Source organism: Eretmochelys imbricata, chromosome 27 (assembly GCF_965152235.1).
Source record: "Eretmochelys imbricata isolate rEreImb1 chromosome 27, rEreImb1.hap1, whole genome shotgun sequence".
NCBI classification, from domain to species: domain Eukaryota; kingdom Metazoa; phylum Chordata; order Testudines; family Cheloniidae; genus Eretmochelys; species Eretmochelys imbricata.
In genome coordinates this window covers 16,472,217-16,497,004 of record NC_135598.1, presented here as the reverse complement: position 1 = coordinate 16,497,004, position 24,788 = coordinate 16,472,217, and the positions used below count along the sequence as shown (strand labels likewise).

Here is a 24,788-nt window from a genome sequence, read left to right as displayed (position 1 = left end):
AAAAGAGTAGAGTTTTTGTTGAAATTGTAATGGTAACAGATAGAAACCAAACCAATGCATAGAGCTCAGTTTGCTTTCCCCATCATAAACTAATAGTTTCAAGGTAGGTCAGATTTTGGTCCTAAACTGCTTGGATGTTTTCTGCAATATTTATAACATTTCCACATTCCTTTGAGAACATCCAAATAAGGATACATATTCCAAGAGAGACTTTTCTTTTAGGACATTCCATTTGCTCAATATACTCCACAGGGCCCATGCTTATTCAGTGGTACTTTTGTATTTGTTTGTGATTTTTTTTCTGTGAGAGAAAGGGGTTGACTTGTAATTAAGTCAGGGAAGCTGGGTTCAGTTAAGACTCTTGTGGCCCTTGGCAAGTCACTGAACTTCCCTTTGCCTCAGCTTTCTCCATGAAGAGAATCATAGAATATCAGGGTTGGAAGGGACCTCAGGAGGTCATCTAGTCCAACCCCCTGCTCAAAGCAGGACCAATCCCCAATTTTTGCCCCAGATCCCTAAATGGCCCCCTCAAGTATTGAGCTCGCAACCCTGGGTTTAGCAGGCTAATGCTCAAACCACTGAGCTATCCCTCCCCCCCCATTGAGAGGGGATGTACAAATTAATTCCTTCAAAATCCTAAAGCATATTGAGAGCCTCAAATGGAAGGAGACTTCTGATTGCATGGTCTCAATTTTCTGAACCCCAGACACTAGTTTTGTAAAGGGAGACACCCATAGGTGCTGGAACTAGGGGTACTGCGGCACCCCCGGCGTGAAGTAGTTTCCATCATATACAGGGTTTACAGTTTGGTTCAATGGCTCTCAGCACCCGCACTGTACGAATTTTTTCAGCATCCCTGAAGACAACTGTTTCTCATGACTCCCTGGAATTAACAAATGTAACCGGTTTGGGGGACAACGGCGGTCAAAGTTCTTTAATTTCCTTTTCTTTATGGCATATATTCATGGAGTATAAATACCTTAACTTTTTAGATTTGTTGAACATGGAGAATACAAAGAGAATCTGTATGGAACAAGCCTTGAGGCAATCCAATCTGTTATGGCCAAAAATAAAGTTTGTTTGGTGGATGTGGTACCCGAAGTAAGTACAGCTGCTTTTATAAAGTCTTCTGATTTCGGGGGCCTGGTAGCAGCGGTCAGAAATAAAATAAGCATGCTGCTGTAGCCAGCCATCTCAGTACGTTAAAATGTTTGTGGCACAATATCAAGGAAATTGTTGCAAATAACTAGTTTAGCCCCTTCCTCTGTCTGTGAATCATTTGTGACCCAATCTAGATTTTTCCATCTCTTTTTTTTTTTTTTTTTTTTTTTTTTTTTTTTTGGTATTCATCAAACACTTTAGTTGAAGAAACTCAGCCACTGAGCTGTTTTGCAAATTTTTCACTTTGACTTTTCATTATCAAGGGCCTTATCCAACTCCTTTTGAAATTTGTTGACTTCAGATAGCAGGATCAAGTGCTATTTGCAGTCTGTGACTGGCCACCAGAATCCGATATTATTCCTGCTCCCTAATTGGATGACAAACTTTTAAAACAGAATAAAAATCTAACAATGAGAATAGTGATTAAAGGATGATAGCAAGTACCCTTGTTTGTAGGCAAATTATGGGTTTCTCTATGAAGAATCGGCATTCCCTAAACGTTCATGTGAAGAAAAATGTTGCTGAATAGCCGTTCAGAATGTGAATGAATGTTCAGGGATATGGCTTTGCAGTATTCAACCAGCTTTAAACATGGAAAACAGTGTTGTTTCCCATGGGGAGAAGTAATAGAAGAAGATGAGTCTTTTCTTGTTGGGGTTATATAGAACGGAGAAAAAACAGCATAATCTGATCTGCTTTGAAACTTGTTTGATTTGTTATGTTAAATTTGATTTGTAACACTAAAGTCAAATATACTGTGTTCAAACAAACAGGAACATTGTAAAAAAAATTACTAGAGGGAGCAAATAAAAAAACATTTCCCAAAGCTTTATAGATGAATGTATCATTCTGTTTTTAAATCTTTACTAGAGAACTATTTATTTCCTCTGTGCAGATTTCAGCTTTCTGCATTGCATTATTAATTTACAAGCCATACGGGGAGTATGGAAAACACGATATGGCTTTATGGTATCTTATGTTTTACACCATGTTCAATCTCTCAACTTTTTAACTGAAGCAAACCACTGTTTATGATTAGTGTTCTCATACTGAGTGCCAGACCAAGAATTTTGTCTGGTGGGAGGGAGGAGGTAAAGATGGGGCATGTGTGTAGTCACAAAAAAACTAAAACAAAAATACCCCCCCACACACACACATTTGGGCTGCCTTTCGGTTAGCTAAGCAGAGGCAAAACATTTTCCCTCAGGTAAGAACAATTGTAAAGCTTTGCTTTTAACACTTGTGTTATTCCAACATGGCTTTGTTTTCAAACCTTAGACTTGGCTTGGCCTGTGTGAAGCTTCTGTTTCAAACAGTCCTACATTAAAGTGCACTAGAAAACTTCTAGGGTGTGTGAGCAGTGTCCACATGGGCCAGTTAGTGGGCAACATGCTGGCATGAATTAGATTTTACACCCCATCTAATGTGGACTAAGGCACCGTGTAGACAGGCTCTAAATTTGAGGCGTTCCCTTCCCAACATACCTGCTAAGGACATAATCAGGTACCAGACTTTTTTTTTTTAAACTAAGAAAAGAGAAATTTGCACCCATTCCTCTCTGAGATCCATTGCACATTAATTAGATGCTACCTTGGACCTTATCCATATCTGAGAGGATATTGCTGCTGTTCCTGTTTTAAGAACTTGGAACTTGTAGGATTCCTCACTTAAGATTTTTGGAGAGGAAGAACTGTCTAGTTGCAAAAGCACAAGAATAGGATTTGAAAGATCTAGGTTTTATTCCTGGCTGTGCACTAACTTCCAGTGTACCCTTAGGCAAATCATTGGTGCTCTTAATCATCTTTCTCATGTGGGTGGTGTAAGAAAGATTTTTATTACCCTTATTTCAAAGATGGAGAAACTGAGATATTACCTCATTAAAGGGCTTTGGGATCTTCATATGGACGTGCTGTGTATTAGGGCATTATTACAATAAAACCTTCTCATCTCACCAGTGCCATGAAAGCACCAATTTCCTGTTACATAGTATAGCTGCTGCAGCATCAGATGCCAGCAGGTTACCCTCACATTTCTCTGCTTTAATTAATCCACAAGGATTCTGATATCGGGGGTCTGAGATAGCAGATGGCTGGAACAGACATTTTTTGTCATTCTATGTATCTAGTTCATGCCCTTTGTAAAGACCATATACCTTTATGCTCAAAACACCAGCCTCCTCAATTTTACAACTTGTCCCTGTATGATGGCTTATAAAAAATATTAAAGTTAATAGAAAAGCAAACTTAAATACTGATGACAGCTGTAAGAGAGTATCCTGGGATGAATATACTGTGGAGGTCATAGAAAGGTGTAAATGAAGAATTGTGCTGTGTCTTTTCTTCACATTTTGTCCTCTTAATGGGAAAGAGTTTCTTCTGGATTGTTCTTAAGCAAAGTAAATATCTGACTTCTCCTCGGGTGAATAATGCTATTTACAGTCCCTGGTTAATTGTTCTACAGAAAGCAATGATGCTTGTCTGTCTTGTGAATCTAACAGCTGGTCTGAGTGCTGGCTCAGCAGAACTGGACTGTTCACAGTGCTGAGCCTTGCTGAACAAAAAGCAAAGTGTGCCCTAAAAACCACAATGTATTACATAGTTAGTTTTCTTATTAAGGAGCTTGCCCTTGCATTATGAGAGATGCGCACACGTCCTCCTTTCCTGTGTAAGCCCACATGGAACTTTTCCTACCATAAACAGGCTCTGCATTCTCAGTCCTTCTGGCCACACAAAAAAAGTGTGATTCTAGCTGTAACTGAAGTCACTGGGTACTGACTCCTCTCTTATGCCAGTGGCTGGACCAGGTCATGTATCTGGGATTAGGAAATAACTTTAAATACTCCTGTGAAAGCAAGTAGAGTTCAATTTCTTGGATTTTGTCCACTTTTTATGAAAGGAAAGTAAGGATAATTTGGCCTAATAGGCAAGTTATACCCTTTTCTCTTGTATTACCTTCCCCTTTCTGTAAATTTAATGCACAGCAAGATCTGTGTGCAATGACACTGACATTATATTCGTCTCCTTTTTGGAGAATTACAGATATAATGCTCAGACTTACAGTATTTTACACAGAGTTTCAAATGAAAAATTTATACAGTTGACATTACTAAGAACAGTTGGAACAGGGATAAGTTAATGTATGAAACTTCAATTATCATGTAAAAGTTTTCCTTAACATACATAAAAAGCTCATGTATATTTCTACTCACAGGCAGTAAAGCACCTGAGAACACCAGAGTTTAAACCGTATGTTATATTTGTGAAGGCTCTGGTTCCAGAAAAGAAAAAAAATGCACCAACATCTCCAACTTCAGAAGAAATCTCAGCTCCACTTGTAAGTATTTTAACCTCAGTTCTTAAGACACTGAAGAAGCCCTATTTGGAATATTCATAAGAGAAATACCTGTCCCTCCAGTTGAGTGAGATAACATAACTGGCTCTAGTCTTATGATGGGAAGTCAGGTTGAGAGTTCTAAGTAGCTACATTCATGTGGCAATTACCTGGGAACTCTTTTTGCCTTCCTCTATTATGTCTCCTTGCTGATGGGTCAGTATGGACAGCAAAGCATCCTCCTACAGGACATGCCTGAGATGTTCTGCAAGATAATGATATCCAACAAAACTCTGATTTGAGATTCAGATTTTATAAGCTGCTACACAGTTTTCAGAGCCCCCGTGCTAAGGTGAATACAACTACCATTATTTCAGCTGCCACACCTTCATCTCCTATATTAATTTACTTAATTTTCCTAGTGTGTTTTGCCTTTTAATTTTACAAGTGTCTTCGTGCTGCATGACTTTTCTTCAAACACAAGTAAAACAATAAACACAGTTGCTGACATAGTTGTTTCACTGACTATTAGAGATATGAAATAAGCTACCCAGGGAGGCAGTTGTAGGAGAAAGTTGAATGTTTCTTGAATTCATTTAGAATTTGTTTCTGCAGTATGGAGAAAGGGCAGGCAGGTAATCCAAGAAGAGTAGGCAAATTATTCAATGTTCTCATGTTCTTGCACTTTTTTCTAGAGAAGGTTTGGGATAGTATGGGAGGCATAAAACATACAATTTGCAAAGACAATTTGTATCTGGGTGAGGGGTAAATCTGCTGGATAATCCTGTTTGTTTGTTTTGGGCCAGAGGTATGGTTTCTTCTTAGGAAGACTACTTTGTGTTTGGCTCTTACCACGCAAATCCTCTTGGAGGTGGGGGGGGGATGGAGTTGAGAAACAGGCTTGTTTTCAGTTTAACAACACCCACCATGACTTGAACAGAGTTAGAACTTCAGAGGGAGATTCTGCCCCCTAAAATATAAACCATGTCAGGAATGCAGGAGGAGTAAGAATCTACTGTCTGTAATAGTACAAAATATTCAGGTTCACGCCCGTGGAAACTACTAGTGTAGTAGGATTAGTTAGTAACCTTGTTGTTCTGCCACTGAGCAGCCTACGTAAGTGCCCATTTTGCCTTGTGACTGGAGAGTGAAGACCAAGCTGATTAGGCTGTTACTTATTGGTGGTCCTTGCATTACAAGAAGTGTAATCTTGCAAGGAAGAGGAAACGAAGCTGGTTGGTATTATCTCTTTAGAGAAGTACCAACACACTATTGTTCATTTATTTTGGTAATAAAGTGTGTGAGTTCACATGCACACTGCCTGTGGGATCCTCCAAAGTTTCCAGTGAAATGCTCAGTGTTGTTGAACTTGGGCACATCTGTTCCACTGTCATTCTTTTACTTTTGAAGGGAGTCTGGTTGGCACCGGAGTTTGGTTAGGCAGCACTTTTGTTACTTTGAGTGCAATGCCACATTTTCATTTTACTCTTGTAACCATTTCAAAATCCCTCACTCACCCTTTCCATCCCTGAGGTCATATCACTCCCAGCACTAGCACCTTGCTCAAACTTGATAGCAGGAATTCATTTTATCCTTTCACATTGAAAGGAAATAAAACAAAAAAGCTATTGCCAAAGTTGTTAGAAGCTTGGGGAGGATACAAGGAAGCTAAACAAGTCATGAGAAGGATAGAATGACTATTGCAAGTTTAATGTCTTCTCACATATTGGCCTGCAGGATGAAGAACAGCAGGACATTATTAATTCGGCAGCATTTATCGAAGAGCAGTATGGCCATTTAATTGACACTGTGCTGCTGAAAGAAGACCTCCAGAGTGCCTATAATCAGTTGAAAACTCTGCTAGAGAAGCTGAATGAGGACTCATTTTGGGTGCCAGTGAGTTGGGTTAGATCATAGCCTGCTCTCACGTGTCAAAAGGAAAGCCTATATAAAATGTGCTGTAAATGTAAGGATTATAAGAGGGAACATGTCAGCTGCACTCCAAAACTGCCAGCTTGTCTAGAAAGGAATATAAAAATGTCCTATCAATCAGAAGCTGACATGGGGTTCCTGAACCACAATTTTCAGTAGCGTCATTTAAAATTTTGAGTGCTCGATGTAAATTGATTGATAAAAATTTAGTGATTTTTAAGCTTTATAAATACTTTGTGATACAGAGTGAAACTTCACCTACTGTCTAAGTTTCCATCCTGCCAATGGCTATGGAAACAAGTATCTTAACTCAGACAAATGGTCCCAGAGAGTGTAAGGAACAAAGCGAGCCTTGGAGATTAAATCTACATGGCTGCAAGACTTTTTTCCAAATACTTCAGGAAGTTTGGATATACAGAATTTTTTAGTGTATAGATGAAAATGCAGATGCAGTAGGACTTTGGAAACCAATGACAGTTCATAATTTGCTGAATCTGCTATTGATAAATAGTACATTATCTACTTAGGAGTTCCTGCTTTCCATTTGCCTGCCACTTTTGATCTTTCCTATATATCAAATCCTTTAGCAATGGCTTCAAATGTAAACCCATACTTATTTTTGTCTTAACAATATGAAGTTATTGTTAAGCAAAATCACTGTAATGGATTTTCTGTAATGGAATCCACTCACCATTGAGGCACCCACCATTATGTGCTCCTCATGCCAAGCATCGTGTTGCAGCTCTCATACCATCTCCTTCACTGAGTGCTGTGACAGTTACTCTGTCAGGTAACTTGGCCCTCTGGCTGGGTGACAATCTTTTATTCCACCCTTCCTGGGTCATAGTTGTCCAAACTAGGCTTCAAAACTGTTTTTAACAGAATTAAACTTTCCACCCTCTCTGATGCTCTTCTTCAACCAGTTTCTTCCTGTTACCCAGGGTCCCTCCCAGGCTGCTTTCTGCCTAGATAACTTTCCTCACTCAGGGCTCTGCAGGAACCATCTTGCTCCCTGCCATCTCTTTCCCCAGTTGGACCCTTTCAGCACTTAAACCTTGGTCCTTTTATACAGGAATCACCTCATTTCACTCAGGTGAAGCCCATTCTGTAGTCAGGGCTGGATCAGCCCCAGGCTCTCCAGCCCACAGAGCAAGCCACCCTGTTACATTCCCCCTCCAAAGAACAATAAGTAAAATGTTTTCTTGTCTATATTCAAAACAGTATTCAATCACATTATTCATTCAGGGTCTAATATGGGCCCTAATCTACTCAAATCTGGAGTGGCTCTGTGTGGTTACTAGACCCTGCCCTGTTCATGTGATCTTGCCATTATGTAAAAAGACCATGCATCCCAGGTTTTTTATGAAGTTCTTGGAACTTCTTATGGGACACATGAAATGTTCCAGTTTTTCATTTCATCTATCAAAATGTTCAGGTTTTTAATAACTACAAAATGTTTGTCCAAGATCAGTTCCACTCTTAAAGTGTTTTGCACACTGTTTCATTCTGATCAAGAAGTGAGCATGTGCTTTGTGACAATCATTGGGCAGGGTCAGTGCTTGTCTTTAGACCACATTGCAATACAAGTCTAAGACTGACTCAGACTGGTCAGTGCAAAACCCCTGCTCTGGCCCCAGGAGGAAGTGCTGGTGGTCCTTCTGCTCCCTCCTTGCTATTGTCATTGGAAGGAAATGGTGGTGCTCAGCTCTTCTGTGATTTTCTGACCCAGGCAGCATAAATCTATGAAAAGCGAGTCAATGCCAAGAAATTCAGTTTTTTCCTGACCTTAAGAAGGTTACCACAAAAAACATTTGGGTTTTGATTTTGAAAATATGGTCAACTTACCCGTATGGTAAAGGGTAGAGCACTGTGATCAAATAAGTCTTGGCATAAAAGAGATGGGTCAATTAATCAACTCTCATCACTACAACCGTATGTTATTGCAAGTATCAAGTCTCTCACATAAGTCAACAACCTATGGTAAAACAAATGAACCCCAGTAACATGATAGAGTCTTCAATGAATTATAGAGTGGAGGAGAATTTCTAGTGCTGTGAATCTGAGGAGATGGGTCGTCATTATATTTGAAAAGAGTCATATCACCTGGATGGAGCCAGGTATGCGTTATATGGCCAAAAGCAGAGCTTTCCACCATCCCTGCATGTTAAAGGCTCAGCCCATTCAGTGGAGCCTAGGCCTGAATTTGGCATATTAACATTTTACCTGGTTTTTATACCAGCTCACTAAATGCATAAACATCTTTTGCATCTTGTTTCTGTTGTAAAATAGCAGAAACTATGCTCCATGAAGAAATTCTGCTGTTTTCCATATTATTGATTTAGTACATTATGTTTTATAGGCAAAAGTAAAATGACCTGGCCAAAGGACCTTATAGTCTGCAGGTAGACCAAGACACAAACTACCAACAGAAATGTAGAACTACAATGTCTGAGACCAGTAAAGAAACAGAAATGAAAATCCCCCCCAGCCCCACTGTGCATACCACACAAAGAATGTTGGTAGACACTATGTGAGAATTATTGTTGCTCAAATCCATTTCCTTTCACCCCCAACTACTGAAACTCACAACTACATTTATATCCAGACCCATCTCAGTTCATGTACTTTACCACTCCCTTTCGCTTCCAATAGTCAGTGACCCAGATTGCACGCACCCAGTTCCTGAAAATGTTAAAAAGTCTCTAAAAAGACACTACCCAACATTAGCAACAATAATCTCCTTACTGATAATTTTACTTAGTAATAAAACTGTGAGGCTGAAATTATGGTTGTGTATGATTTTGGAGGCAGGCTTGGCTTTCCACATAGATTTGCCCCAGTCCTATGTTCCCCTTCCCCACCCCACCTCTGAATGGAAAAAAATGATAATTTTTACATCTATAGGGGATGTATTATGCTTTATATAAATACTTAGCAGAGGCAAGGGGACCTGGGAGTGGGTGAGCATGGAAGGGTAGCTGGGGCCTATGTAGATATGCATAAAATTCAGACAAGGATCTGGGTGGGAGCCGGGGCTCAGAAGTGAGGTTTACAGGACCAGCTGATGAATCTCTCCTCTAGCTGACATACAGTCTTCACTGCCAAAGCAAGTTTTGGTTGAAGTCTGCTCCTCTCGCTGTCCTCCTTACCTCATTAGCTTCAACAGAGGGAGGGATAATGGAAATCTTACAACAAAAATTTCCCCAGGATACCAAGATTGTTGGTTGAATTTTCAAACGTGACTATGGAGTACAAGTCCCCTGGAAAGTCAGTGGGAGCTGTGTGCCTGAATAACTTAGGCCAGAGCTATGCTAGAAGAGGTTTGCTGGTATAGCTAGAATGGCAAACTCTACTTGTATAGACACAGCTTATACTAGGGAAAAGGTGCTTCCCCCTCCTCTCCCCAGTCCCATGCCAGTATAGTCACATTTACCTAAGGGTTCAGAGGAGCAGCCGGGTTAGTCTGTATTCGCAAAAAGAAAAGGAGGACTTGTGGCACCCGAGAGATTAACCAATTTATTTGAGCATAAGCTTTCGCGAGCTTCAGCTCACTTCATCGGATGCATCAATGGATCCAATGAAGTGAGCTGTAGCTCACGAGAGCTTATGCTCAAATAAATTTGTTAGTATCTAAGGTGCCACAAGTACTCCTGTTCTTTTTACGTTTACCTTAGGTTCTTGGCAAAAAGTGACAGTTCTAACTGACATTATACTGGCAAAAGTGTATAATGGAGACCTGGCCTTAGGTGTTGAGGGAAAACTCCACCTTGTCACCTCTTTGAGGAAGACACTTTCTCAGGCTGCTGGACCTGTAGTGGCCTGCCAGCGAGCAGCTCTGGACTGCCAGATTGGGTTCCTCTCTGAAAAGCCACAGGTATTTGCCAGAGAGAAACAGCGCCTCCTCCATGCCAGAACCACAAAGCCTGAGTGTCCAGCTGCTTTGCCTGCAAGTCTTTTCACACTCTGCCTCGCCCACCACATCCGAGAGGGGGTAACTCACAGACAGTGATGCTGGACAAGCGTAGCTGGTAGTTGAGGCACCATTTCCATTTTATAATCGCTGGACATAACTCTTTGAAAGCAATTTTAAACTAAAGAGTAAAATTTCACACTAAGTGACTTTGTGACAATACCAGATGGAAAGAGGGTGCCTTTGTGTAAAATAATCAATGCGTCTGTAGATTTATTGCAGATTACTAACAGCTTTAATACATCCAGCTAGACATGATAAAATATATACCATGTGTCACCATGAACAAGGATGTAGGTTAGATGAAACATCATTCTCTGTTCTGTAAAATAATATCAACAGAAATCTACTCAATGCAGGAATTACTATCAAACCACTTGCAAAATAGTAGCAGTAAAAGTACAACATAGGTTCAGTTTGCTTTATAGTCCAGTAGATCCCAATAGAGGAAATAGTTGCTAAAAGAACCAAGACAAACGGAAATGTGCAGATTTTGTAAAATATTTAAAATTACAATAACTGAAAATGTCTTATGGTCTAAATTGGTATCAAACACAGCGCTAAAATGTCATTTACAATCTGATTCATCTAATAAATGATATTTGCCTCCATTTCTATCCTGTGCAGGCATCAAACCCTGTAGTTAAACACGATCGCTTTTTTATTAATTTGGGAGAATTGTGATGTGAGTTTTTTAGGTGCAGTTTTGTTTGTAAATTCAAAATAAATTATGGCAAAAGTAGACATATATGTGGTGAAGATTTTGGGGCTGGAGTGGGGAGTTGCACTTTTATAGGAAAACTGCATTCATTCAATGCTCCATTTTATTTTACAATCCTAAGAAAACATCAGCCAGTTGTGATATGTATCCCTAACAAGCCATCAGACTTTCAGGATGTGCTCAGTCTCTGCTGTATTATCCATGCCTGGTGTATTCTCCTGCAATTTGGAAAGAAAAGAGAGGGAGGGGAACTGAAAAAAATCAGTTGATAATGAAGTGTTGACTCCATGAGGAGTTATGCCTGAGTCTCCAATTCAGCAAAGTACATTAGCACATTGACTTCAGCAAAACCTTAAACACATGCTTAAATATTTTGCTGAATCATGGCCCAAGTGTGAGGTCTACAGATTGGGCATCCTGGGACATTCACAAATAATTTCTTTATTCTTTTAATGTCTCACACTTTACAAATCTTTTAGGGCATTTCTTTAATCTTTTTGCCAATTTTGTCCTTTGGCAAACACCAATTTCCTCCTTTTTGCATTTTGAGGTTATGAAATGAAAATAACTTTTGCCTCATCTTGCCAAGACCTCTTGTTTACTCACCAGCCCCATGTTGTCAATCATCATATAAAGGCAAAACTCTAACTCCTAATAAACCAACTATTAAGCAACTAACCTAATTTAAAGTTTCATTTATTATTTAGAGCTCAAGCATTTCTGCAACAGCCAGGGCCTCTGGAGAGGGGTTACGGGGAACTGAATGATGATAGGCAGGGCCCCAACTGAATGGGTACAGAGGGGAGTTGGGAGGTGTTTGGACTGGCACCAGCTGAAGAGGCTTGTGGGGCAAAGATCTCAGCTGGCTGGAATAGGAGCAGATGGAAGAAGGTGGCAATATCCATACTTCATACACTTTGCTGGAACAAATTCAGGGCAGTGCTGATTTGCAGGCCCTGTGGGGCATCAGGTAAGTTGAGAGAGGAAAGGATTGTGATACACACACACACACACACAATCTTCCCCCTCCCCCCCGCGTTATTTCAGAAGATGCCATGTTTAAATGCAAGCTACCAGGTCACTCAGCAGTCCTGCATTTCATGGGTGAGCAGGCAGGATCTGGAGCAGTCTCTCCTAGGTATTATGCACATGCACTGACTGCAGCAGGGGTAAAATATACACACACAAATCAGGCTGCATCACTAACAATGCTTTGTGACAGCCACATACAGTTTTAGAAAATGAATAAAGCCAAGGCAGAACTGTATACCTAGCTATCCTGAGAAGCAATGAGATACCGCGTGGTATTCCGGATATAGTGCCGTGAATTCTGCCAACGAGAAGGAAAGAGTAGATTTGTCAGTGACACTAATTATCTATTAAAGTGACTATTAGGATTGTAATTAAAACAAGTACACTGTTTGGTCATGATGCTTTTTTGTTTTCCTTACACTTATGCATCCTGTTCCTTCAGTACTTGCATTTCTTCATTGCAGCGATTAGTCATTAATGGGCTTAGTCTGGTCTTTTGTGGATTGCTCATCCATGTTTTCTGTTTTATTAGTAGTTAGTGTAAAAGCCTGAGGCCAAAAGTAGACCCTGATTTTGGATTCTTCTGATTTGGGCATCTCAGAATGAGGTGTTTTGGGTCTGATTTTCACATGTGCTGTCTCCCAGAATTCTAGTTAAAGCCATGGGGAGCTGAAGGTGCTTGAGTTGGGCATCAAATAGCAGAAGCCACTTTTGAAAATGTAACATTTTTATCCTGATTGCAATCAAGAAATTAAAAGATGTATTTTTGAGCTACCAAAAATGTGCCACACCTCTCACAAAACAAGCAAAGACATAGACCCTGCCACAGAAAGCCCACATTCTAAATCATGTGTTTTAATTAATTCCTGTCTATAACCTTGATACAGAATTCTATTAGTCTCTTGAATTTCCGAGAGCTGAAATACCAGGACACTAAGGTTATCTGGAGACCCAGATCCTGCTTAACCCTTTTGATAGTAATGCAGCATAGAGGAGGCTGTAATGGGCCTCTAAATCATCTTCAGTAACTGAGGAATCCAAAATGGGTTCAGCAAATTTGTTTTAAAATGAGAGACAGAGACATGACAATTATTGAGTAAACTCAATAGCCTTCCTTCAACAATAAGCTGCAGCTGTTCCATAGCTTTGTTTCCTTCTTTGGAGGGAGTTTTGTGGCTTTGTGAATTTTATTGCATGCGTAAGAAGTGACTTAAGGGAGACATTTAATTCTGTGACAGAGAAATTGGGGTTGGCATCTTTTCACAATTACGAGAGAGAACTATGCTTTTGAAGCAGTGTGTGGGAGAAAATGCATATACAACCCCAGTTCACTAATAACAGGGTCTGTACACTCTGCTCCCGCACTCTGCTTAAGAATTTACCCCAGACTCTCAAAATCTGTCAATGCTGCAAAAAATAAATTAACTGAAAGTCAGTGCTTTGACTAAAAAATGTGAAGTCTTAGTTCCTGAATGGCGAGTGGCACATAGATTATGCCACAAAGAAGGGAATAATGCCTATTACCCGCTGTCTGGGCTGAGAAGCTCACACAGGTAAATCATGTTTCAGGTGTTGCTAAGACTGCAACATGAGGTGGCTCTTCTAGCCATAAAGTTAGAGAAATGCAATGTTTCCAGTTTAGACTCCAGTGACTTCACAAAGTGTCAGTGAGAAATCAGTCACTGCTGTCAGTCAAATTAGGGACCCTGGCCAGAAATTAGGGCTCAGACTCTTCTTTCAGTGGATTTGTCACTTATTGCAGTTTGTAGCTAACAAGAAAAAGCCAGAGCCTAAAATCTTGTTCAGGCACAAACGGATTTTACATCTGAAATCACGCATGTGACTAGAGGGTGATGCTCACATTTAAGTTATAAACACAGCATAACAGGTGTAGTTTTCTTTTTTTGTACTAAAAGGTCATATTAATTGAGAATGTCAGAATAAAAGGTCAACGAAGCTCACACCCCAATGAGAGAACCCTTATTACACTTAGACTCCATCCCTTAAGGGAGCCAGCCCTTCAGCCTGATGAACAGGGAGATGTTTTTCATTTAATAAATACTTGACAAGGCATTAATCTAATTCTAATGAATTCTCCCCTTTTCCATTACCCAAGTCTTGCTGATTACCACAATAGGTAGCTTTAGGGAGCAATTATATCTAGCCCACTATATGATTAACTAAGTAGTATTTGATTTAACAAGATCCCCTCCATATTACTGTGCAATGGTATTGGGCTTGCCTATACCTAGATAGACATATACAGATACACCTATGCAACAAAGTAAAAGAAGCAGTGAGAGGCAAAAAGGCATCCTTTAAAAAGTGGAGGTTAAATCCTAGTGAGGAAAATAGAAAGGAGCATAAATACTGGCAAATGAAGTATAAAAATACAATTAGGAAGGTAAAAAAAGAATCTGAGGAACAGTTAGCCAAAGACTCAAAAAGTAATAGCAAACTTTTTTAAGTACATCAGAAGCAGGAAGCCTGCTAAACAATCAGTGGATGATCGAGGTGCTAAAGGGCCACTCAAGGACAATAAGGTCATTGCGGAGAAACTAAATGAATTCTTTGCATCGGTCTTCATGGCTGAGGATGTGAGGGAGATTCCCAAACCTGAGCCATTCTTTTTAGGTGACAGATCTGAGGAACTGTCCCAGATTGAGGTATCCTTAGAGGAGGTTTTGGAACAAATTGATAAATTAAACAGCAATAAGTCACCAGGACCAGATGGTATTCATCCAAGAGTTCTGAAGGAACTCAAATGTGACATTGCAGAAGTAGGCTGTAACCTATCATTTAAGTCAGCTTCTGTACCAGATGACTGGAGGATAGCTAATGTGACGCCAATTTTTAAGAAGGGCTCCAGAGGTGATCCCGGCAATTACAGGCCTCTAAGCCTGACTTCAGTACCGGGCAAACTGGTTGAAACTAGAGTAAACAACAATATTGTCAGACATATAGATGAACATAATTTGTTGAGGAAGAGTCAGCATGGTTTTACTAAAGGGAAATCATGCCTTGCCAATCTACTAGAATTCTTTGAGGGGGTCAACAAGCATGTGGACCAAGGGGATCCAGTGAATACAGTGTACTTAGATTTTCAGAAAGCCTTTGACAAGGTCTCTCACCAAAGGCTCTTACGCAAAGTAAGCTGACATGGCATAAGAGGGAAGGTGCTCTCATGGATTGGTAACTGGTTAAAAGATAGGAAACAAAGGGTAGGTATAAATGGTCAGTTTTCAGAATGGGAGAGAGGTAAATACTGGTGTCCCCCAGGGGTCTGTTCTGCGACCAGTCCTATTCAACATATTAATAAATTATCTGGAAAAAGTGGTAAACAAGGAGGTGGCAAAATTTGCAGATGATACAAAATTACTAAAGATAGTTAAGACCCAGGCAGACTGCGAAGAGCTACAAAAGGATCTCTCAAAACTGGGTGACTGGGCAACAAAATGGCAGATGAAATTTAATGTTGATAAATGCAAAGTAATGCACATTGGAAAGCATAATTCCAGCTATACATATAAAATGATGGGGTCTAAATTAGCCGTTACCACTCAAGAAAGAGATCTTGGAATCATTGTGGATAGTTCTCTGAAAACATCCACTCAACATGCAGCAGCAGTCAAAAAAGCAAACAGAATGTTGGGAATCATTAAGAAAGGGATAGATAATAAGACAGAAAATATCATGTTGCCTCTATATAAATCCATGGTATGCCCACATCTTGAATACTGTGTGCAGATGTAGTTGCCCCATCTCAAAAAAGATAGATTGGCATTGGAAAAGGTTCAGAAAAGGGCAACAAAAATGCTTAGGAGTATGGAACAGCTTCCGTATGAGGAGAGATTAACAAGACTAGGACTTTTCAGCTTGGAAAAGAAACGGCTATGGGAAGATATGCTTGGGGTCTATAAAATCATGACTGGTACAGAAAAAGTAGATAAGGAAGTGTTGTTTACTACTTCTCATAACTCAAGAATTAGGGGTCACCAAATTAAATGAATAGGCAGCAGGTTTAAAACAATAAAAGGAAGTATTTCTTCACACAATGCACAGTCAACCTGTGGAACTCCTTGCCAGAGGATGTTGTGAAGGCCAAGACCATAACAGGGTTCAAAAAAGAACTAGATACATTCATGGAGGATAGGTCCATCAATGGCTATTAGCCAGGATGGGCAGGAATGGTGTCCCTAGCCCCTGTTTGCCAGAAGCTGGGAATGAGCGACAGGGGATGGATCACTGGATGATTACCTGTTCTGTTCATTCCCTCGGGGGCACCTGGCACTGGCCACTGTCAGAAGACAGGATAGTGCGCTAGATGGACCCTTGGTCTGACCCAGTAGGGCCATTCTTATGTTCTAGATACATCTATACCCAACATAAGACTGTTGTGGTTTGCTTTAATAAAGGATGTATATGCCCAGAACTACAGGATCCAGAGAAACCAGCCAACAGCTGTTCATGCATATTTTGGTTTGGAAAACTTTCAGATCAGCCAATTCATCTTCTGCGCCTTGTTTAGTCTGACTATAACTGCAAATAGTGTTTCCAAGAATAAAATGATTATACATACCTGCCAATCAATCTCAGACTTCCTACGATCATATGTAGGTTTAGGATCACCAAGTCGCTTCAGAATCCCCTGGTTTTCAACAGTGATTCTCACCATATCTCTGTTCTGCTTCTCCCTATTTGAGCTGCAAAAAACAAATGTGAATGAAAACCTTATTTGTAAACCCATCGAATACTCAGAATCTTTGTGCTGAATGGCTGACACTAGTGAGGCATGTGCTGACAGTAACAGGTGGCATATGCTCAGTGAAAATAATTTTTATCTGTCCTCGGCTAAGGGGCATAACTGATGTATTTCACTGAGTCTGCTCACTGATGATTGACTCCAGTTCACAGCTCTCCTATAAAGGCTCAATAGCAGATGTTGCCTGAAACCCAGAGTTGTGAAATCATATTTTTTGGCATAAGTGTCCCCTGTTCCCTCCATGCTGATTTCTAAATTTATGATTGTTGGTGACTTTGCAGCATCCCAAACTGTAGCAGGTGTCTCCCGGTGCATATGTAGCCCCAAACAGCTTACACTGTATCACACGTGCTGCAGGAAAGAAGCAACAGAACAGAAATGAAGGGTGTAGAAAGGAAGACAGTAATAAAGTCATGCTGCTGCTAGCAAAGACATGTGCACCACATACATGGAATCTTGTCTATAGTTTTAAATGTACAGAAAGAAAATACATCTCTCGGTTGGCTCGCTTCAGATGGGAGTCCTAGTAGGAATGGATTATAAGGAGGGGCATGAACGTGGCACGGGTGGTGATATATTGATAAACCAGTTTGGAAGGGCATTCCATGACTGGGGAGGGCAGCACGGGAAAAGGCTGGATTCTTGAGGGAGAATGGGTGTACTGCATCTCTGTCGTGACTGGACTGTGGGCAGTCATGCCTAGGGGTTAGGACGAGTTAGAAGCCAAGTGGCAGGCCAGGTCAGGCTAGCAGGTGATCAGAGGTGGAGAGAGTGCTGAAGGGCAGACTGAGCCTCAGGCATCAGAGGCAGGGGGGTCAGGTTACCAGCAAATCAGAGCCTGAGGATAGTGCCAAAGAGCAGAACCAGAGGCAGGGTCGGGAGATCAGTGTCAGATAGTGCAGGAGAGGCAGTCCTAAGCAAGGGAAACAGTTGCATAAACAACTTCCTGTTCCTCTGCTTGGTTTAAATTGAATTAGGGAACTAGTCAGGGTCCCCCCTACCCCCGAGTTCCACTAATCAGATCCAAGGACTGGAGGCTTCTGTCAGAGGTGAGCTTCCCGCTCTAGTGACTGTTACAAGGTCACTGGATGGTGGGTTGGAACATACTGGCTCCCCCCGACAGTATCAGGGCTGGAAGTGCAGAATGGGTGAGGGCTCATGAAAGACAAGGTTTGATAAGTGTGGGGGACGGGGGGGGAAGAGCTATGCAGGGCTCTGAAGGCGAGGAAGGATGGGAAGCAAAAACTTGTTGTGGAATGAGAGCAGACAGTCGAACGATGTGGGTGGGGGAGAGGCTGATAGGGGGTGAGAGATAGGCCAGGAAGATTATCTTACTGGACACATTTTGCGTGGACTGGAGGGGGTGATGTCGGTGACAGGGTGGCCAGAGAGGAGAAAGTTGCATCAGCCAGACAGCTGATAATCAGGACCTGGGTGCGAGCTTTCGCTGGGTGGTTGTCTGGGAGGCCAGGTACAGTTGAGGTGGAGAGTGCACAGAAAAAGGTAGAGCAGGCCAAGGACAGAACCTTGTATAGTCCCGACAGAGAATGGGTAAGGTGAGGAGACATCCCTACCCCAAAAGAAAGACAGTCAGAGAGGCAGGAGGACAGAGAGAGAGAGAGAGAGTGTGTGTGTGTGTGCGCAGAGGAAATGAATGGCAGCATCAAAAGCCATGGAGGGGTCAAGGAGCATGAGGATACAGTTGAGGCCCATGGATTGGAGCAGAGAGCAATTACTGCCTTGTCCCATTCCCTCCCAGAAACGCATAAAAGTGACTTCCATGGAGGGGTGAGGTGGGTGAATGCTGCCTTATTGGTGCAACTCCAGCTGCTTCTGCCAAAAATGGCCCTTTTAAGCCTGAGGGCATCGTCTGGGCTCTGACGGTACCGCGTTCCCCAAATGCACCAGTTCAACTTCTGAGAACAAAGGAGTGAACATGAAAGGGTGATAACTGAGATAGCTCTGCCTTTTGTGGAGTATGAGGTCTTTGCAGCTGCACTGTCTGCTGTACGTTTGTGCTATGCCCAGCACAATAGGCTTTGGGCTGCTCCTGTAATCCAAATAATGAAGGGTTCACGTAGAGTTCATGCACCTGGAAACAGGGCACACCCTGAGTGTTGTGTAGGAGCAGTGCACACACTGCTCCGTCCAAGGACATGGACCATGGGAAGTCGCCCAGAGGACATGAACCGTGGGAAGCTTCCTTGGACTGGGCTCAAGGCCTGAGAACAAGGACTGTAGTAGATAGAGGCTGGTAAATAAGAATATTAATTAAAGTCATATTATTTCCTTTGTTGATGCCTTTTGCGGTCGGAGTATGTAATGCGCAGGGGGGAGAGAAATAAAAGGGAGGATGGAAAGCTAACAGGCAGAAGCCCGTCGGCAGACCAGCCTGCTTGCTTGCCTAAAGCTTTGTTCTGTCTTGTATTTGAACCGCAACAAAATAATACTATCTACCTCCTCTGAAAGTATTCATTCCAGCAATCCACCATCCCTGTCCCACGCTGAATGGTAGCTAACCTCTCTGCCAGCTGCTTGTTTTCTCTTTCGATTCTACCAATTCTCTTCTGGTCCTCCTGTGCAAGAGACCCAGTTTTGTGACATCACTCTCCTGCTTCAAATCCTTCCTCAAGCACTTTATTGGGTTAGCCTCCCATTAACGTCCACTCCCATAATCCACTGCCTGCCACGCCTGCCAGCCAGCCCCCCTGCCCACTCCTGTCATCCATCATATCCATAACTGCCATGCTCTCTGCTTGTCCAGCACTACTGTCCTCCCCACTATATTTCATCAAAATAAATATATGTATTTTAAAGAAACTAACAAGACATGCAGAGGCCAGGCGCATCTTTGATCCTTTGACTATGGTTTCTGCATCCTCTCACTCTCCCCACCCGCTTTCCTAGGTGTGAACCCCTGCTGTGCCACACCCAAAGTCGACTGTATACCCTGCTCTTTACTTATCTGAAGCGCTGCCTGATCTTTATGGCACTGTGCAAAGCATGATGAATAAACCTCGATTAGTACAGGAGCTAACTGAACACACATGGAAAGAAGAGTACCTGAATCTTGCTCATTTTAAAGTGATGGTGAGTTTGTGCACGTGGGGGTTTATTATCAACACGAGGTCTTGCTTGAGGAAAAAGACAAAATCAAAATGAATATTTTGCTATGATGAGTCTTTAAGAGCTGCTGACACCCCACTCCCTTTCCCCAGTCTTTTGTTACTTAGCACAGCATCATAAGAACACAAAACCGGTCATACTGGGTCCATCTAGCCCAGCATCCTGTCTTTTGAGGGAATGAACACAACAGGTAATCATCAATCGAGCTGTCCTGTCATCCACTCTCAACTTCTGGCAATGAGAAACTCGGAACACCCAGAGTATGGGGTTGCATCTCTAACCATATTGGCTAATAGCCATTGATGGCCCTCTCCTTCATGAACTTAGGGGTATGTCACGGTCTTCCAGGGGCTACATCAACTCATCTAGCTATTTACCTTGTTTTACAACAGGTTACATAAAAAGCACTAGTAAAGTCAGTACAAACTAAAATTTCATACAGAATGATTTGTTTATACTGCTGTATGTACAATACACTGAAATGTAAGTACAATATTTATATTCCAATTGATTTATTTTATAATTATATGGTAAAAATGAGAACATAAGCAATTTATCAGTAATAGTGTGCTGTGACACTGCTGTATTTTTGTATCTGATTTTGTAAGCAAGTAGTTTTTAAGTGAGGTGAAACTTGGGGTACGCAAGACAAATCAGATTCCTGCAAGGGGTACAGTACTCTGGAAAGGTTGAGAACCACATTCTTTTTGACCCCCCCCCCCATTATAGTTTGGCTTTCATAATATCCCCTGGCAACGAGTTCCACAGGTTGACTGTGCATTGTGTGAAGAAATACTTCTTTTTGTTTGTTTTAAACCTGCTGCCTATTAATTTAATTGGGTAACACCTCATTCTTGTGTTATGTGAAGGGATAAAAACTTCCTTATTCACTTTCTCCTCACCATTCATGATTTTGTAGACCTTTATCACATCCACTCTTCCAAACTGAAACATCCCCATATTTTTAATCTCTCCTCATACAGAAGGAAAGGAGTACTAGTGGCACCTTAGAGACTAACCAATTTATTTGAGCATAAGCTTTTGTGAGCTACAGCTCTCTTCATCAGATGCTGTAGCTCACGAAAGCTTATGCTCAAATAAATTGGTTAGTCTCTAAGGTGCCTTTTCTTTTTTGCGAATACAGACTAACATGGCTGCTACTCTGAAACCTCTCATACGGAAACTGTTCCATCATTAGTTAATTATTAGAGAGCACCTCATATTTTTAATCTATTCATTTGATCTCTGAATCAGAATAAACAGAAATTAAAGAATCTTAACTTCAAATTAATAAAAAATCCAACTGTCCTAATAATTTTTCCATCAGCACTTGCAGGTCAGATACAAGATTTTTCAATATACATGCAAATATATATATATATATATATATATATATATAATATTCTTATCAATAAATCTATCTGATTACTAGCAATGCCAATTTGATAAACTCTTCTCAAATAAATTGTGTAAATCCTCTGATGCCACCTATCCTCCAACATAAAAAGAAACTCTTAATATGTTTGGGTATAAATCTGTAAATCTGTAAAATTATGAAGTTCTGAGAAAGTTTCAAATCCTCAAGAAACCCTGTGTCATTCTGTGAATCCACTGGCTCTCATCATGGAAACTACAAACTAACAGGAGTGTCATCTTAAAACATGGGTCTGGTCTTATCTTAAAAAGAGAAAGTACCCGTATTTCCCAGCAGGATTTCCTCAAGCCTTCTTTACTTATACAGAGTCCTGACTGAAGTTCCCATTTTTCTGGTGTATATAATTTACACTTTCTGAGTTCTGTGGCTAGCTATCCTTCAGGAAAATATCTCATCTGGTTTTAAAACCTCTTTAACTGTTACTTCAAAAATGTGGAGGAGAAATATTTAAGAAAACATACCGAGTTCTAGTTTGTTCTTGTGAGAGAGGTAGTCACCAATGTCCAGTTTTTTCTTCATGTTAGTACTCTGCCTGTGATTAGCAATAATCACCGGATATGCTAAGTACTCTAAACTGCTCATCTTTGCTGTTCTAATCCCAGGTACCAAGTAAGGAGGTAAAGCCCTAGTGTAAAATGAGTTGTACCACTCAAAGTTGCCATAGATACTCCACTTATGACATCAGAGGTCAGCATTTGCTATAGGAGAAAGCACTGTAAGCATAACAAATCATTTTGGTGAAATTATCCAACCAGCAAGCAACTTCTCACTGCAGATAAATATTTCTTAATAAAAATAGCTTACTCACACAGCCAAATGCTCAAAAAGGATTCTAAATCTGTAGCTTTTTACATGCTTCTTATAATTCCTAGTAATATTGTACATTTGTATGTTTGTTACCCCACCCCCTCCCTCTGTTTGGAACTAAATGCAAGACTCATTTCTTTGATTTGCCTTTCCCTCAATAAATTCTACACACATGCAAGCGTGCACATGCAGCATCCCTCCCCCCCCCCATCTCTCTATAAACGAATCAAGTTATTCTTCCTCCAGGGTAGGAAGGAAGATCAATTATTTCTACATTTAAAAACTTGGAAGGTGCTGAAATAATATAGTGATGGGACCATATAAGCACCTAGAGAGCTAATCTGTCTGGCTCAGGAAACCGTGCATCTCATTTTAAGTGAATCTTCCACATTCTTAGAATAAGAGACTTTTCATTGGAACTCTCTAATTTGCCTTTCTGATACTTCTTTCTTTTTTAATTATTTTGAACACAGTGCAATAAGGATAGTTTAAAGTGCGATGTTGTATGTGCTAAGCAACCCCACGAGTATTCATTGGACAATCAAACTAAGCTGTGGAGTATTGTCATGTGATTAATTGGCTATAGTGACCTAACAAATAAACAAAAAATACAGCCAAAAACAGTGATCAGAGGATTCCATTAGACAACACATACTGGGAAAGCCCCAAACTGAACATGGGCATTACAAGCGGAAAGTTTATAATTCTTTTGCACAGACAGTAACGCTGTACCTGTCTCTGCCCCATGGCAGCTCAGCAGGAGGTTGGTAGAACAAACATGTTTAATGGATACGAATATCTCAGAAAACATCTTATAAGACACTGGGCTATTTCCCAAAAGTGGAGGTGGCCTTAGGGTACAGCATCTGCAGGGCATTGATAAAACAGTAGTCCATTGCAGTGGCTCACTCCTCTGAATAAGTGAGAGTCTTGCAGGGCCTTCTTCTGTCCCTTGCCTCAAGAGCACTAATTCAGTAGATTTTCCTTTTGATAATTAGGGCAAGCAACAGTATAATACACTGATGATCTGACAATTTAGGTGTGAAATAAAGTTAAATCTAAATAAACCTTTCTTTCAAAATTTAAATAGCCCAACAACAGAGAGGAAAAAGGAGGAGAAAAGAGAAACACTGCATTGGAAATGCTCCCTTTAGTGCTTGGTACTACGGGACGGTATGACACAGATGCGCATCTGTGGTTCAGTGCTCTGTTAGCAGCTCCCGTCAGGCCTGACATACTCACTACAGCTAACAAACTGTTGTCATAATCTGGATGTAAAAGGTCTCATGTAAACTATCATTGGAAAACTAATATCACACTGATACTTAAAATTATTGCATGTTGTATGTACGGGATGTGTACAATGAGTTATGGATATGTGCTAGAATTACGTTATTAAAATGTGTTTGGCAAGCAATGCATCAGCTCATTGTGCCCTAAACAACAGAATGTGTATTTGTTTGTCTGACCAACCAGGCAGATACAACAAAGGTACATGTACATAAAAGGCAAACAAAGCCATCAACTTAGTGAGTGAGGGAGATAGGCTCTTCCACGGGTCTGAACCTCAAATGATAAGTAATTGAATCAACTGATTGTATACAATATTACTATATTATAAAAGTGCAGTTAAGGTCTTTTATGAAAGCTAGTGCCACATTGATGATTAATATCATTGTGAAATATCTGTATTAACACTAGCTGAGGCATTATGGATATTCACCGATATTATGCTTTCAAGTTTGTGTCCAAACACAGGGAGAAGCAGGTTCCCCCCCTCCAGACAGGAGACAAGGGAGCCTTGTGGAATTAAAACAAAGGAAGCCGCATTTGGAAAGATCTGTGGCTAGGAGGTAACAGAGAAGGACAAATCAGTTTCTGACATTAATGAATCAGGCTTCACTGCACACTTAGGAGGGAAGCAAATGCCATTCCAACCTGACAGATAAGAACTGTGGCACTGACCAGATAGGTGACTTGCCCATAGTTGGGAAGCAGCAGAGCACCACATCTCTTTTCAGCCCTATGCTTTACCCATAAAGCCATCTTTCTTATGGAGGAAAAATGGAATCATGGCACTGCACAGGAGTCATGTCTGTCCTCAGAACTGAGTGCATACAAATGGCATGACATATTGGAATGATACCCAGGGCTGTTGGAGGTGAGCTCCCCTGCTTCTTAATATGGGAGATAAGACCAACACTAACCCCTTGAGAAGCAGGAGTTACGCTGTGCTATAAGCACTTCAGCTAGAACAGTGCATTGTCAGCAGGTCCTCTCACTTCTCCACACCATCCCTTGAGGTAGCACCCACATAGAATCATAGAATATTCAGGTTGGAAGAGACCTCAGGAAGTCATCTAGTCCAATCCTCTGCTCAAAGCAGGACCAACACCAACAAATCATCGCAGCCAGGGCTCTGTCAAGCCGGGCCTTAAAAACCTCTAAGGATGGAGATTCCACCCCCTCCCTAGTTAACCCATTCCAGGGCTTCACCACCCTCCTAGTGAAA

At 41.0% G+C, this 24,788-nt stretch overlaps 2 protein-coding genes across 2 annotated transcripts in view; one reads left to right on the top strand and one right to left on the bottom strand.

Moving 5' to 3' along the window:
* MPP3 (MAGUK p55 scaffold protein 3) overlaps positions 1-9,921 on the top strand; it is a 101,591-nt gene extending 91,670 nt beyond the window's left edge. Inside the window, exons 17-19 of the mRNA XM_077806368.1 lie at positions 993-1,101; positions 4,372-4,494; positions 6,229-9,921. Coding sequence (XP_077662494.1) covers positions 993-1,101; positions 4,372-4,494; positions 6,229-6,408 — 412 coding nt within the window. The 3' untranslated portion in view covers positions 6,409-9,921. The remainder of the gene's footprint in view (positions 1-992; positions 1,102-4,371; positions 4,495-6,228) is intronic.
* Positions 9,922-10,658: 737 nt separating this feature from the next.
* On the bottom strand, positions 10,659-22,273 carry CFAP97D1 (CFAP97 domain containing 1). The gene is made up of 6 exons (XM_077806369.1): positions 21,931-22,273; positions 19,972-20,042; positions 19,366-19,484; positions 16,726-16,849; positions 12,385-12,444; positions 10,659-11,332 (listed from the first exon to the last, which is right to left on the bottom strand). Exons 1-5 carry the CDS (start codon positions 22,049-22,051, stop codon positions 12,385-12,387), a joined length of 495 nt encoding a protein of 164 aa, XP_077662495.1. The 5' UTR covers positions 22,052-22,273; the 3' UTR covers positions 10,659-11,332.
* Between the last annotated feature and the right edge of the window lie 2,515 nt (positions 22,274-24,788).

Excerpts from the sequence above, each read along its gene's own strand:
- CFAP97D1 (XM_077806369.1), bottom strand. The coding sequence starts at position 22,051 with ATGAGCAGTTTAGAGTACTTAGCATATCCGGTGATTATTGCTAATCAC. Across the intron at positions 20,043-21,930 it reads CAAGAACAAACTAGAACTCG|CAAGACCTCGTGTTGATAAT; the intron begins GTATGTTTTCTT and ends TTTTTCCTCAAG. Across the intron at positions 12,445-16,725 it reads AGTCTGAGATTGATTGGCAG|AATTCACGGCACTATATCCG; the intron begins GTATGTATAATC and ends TCTCGTTGGCAG.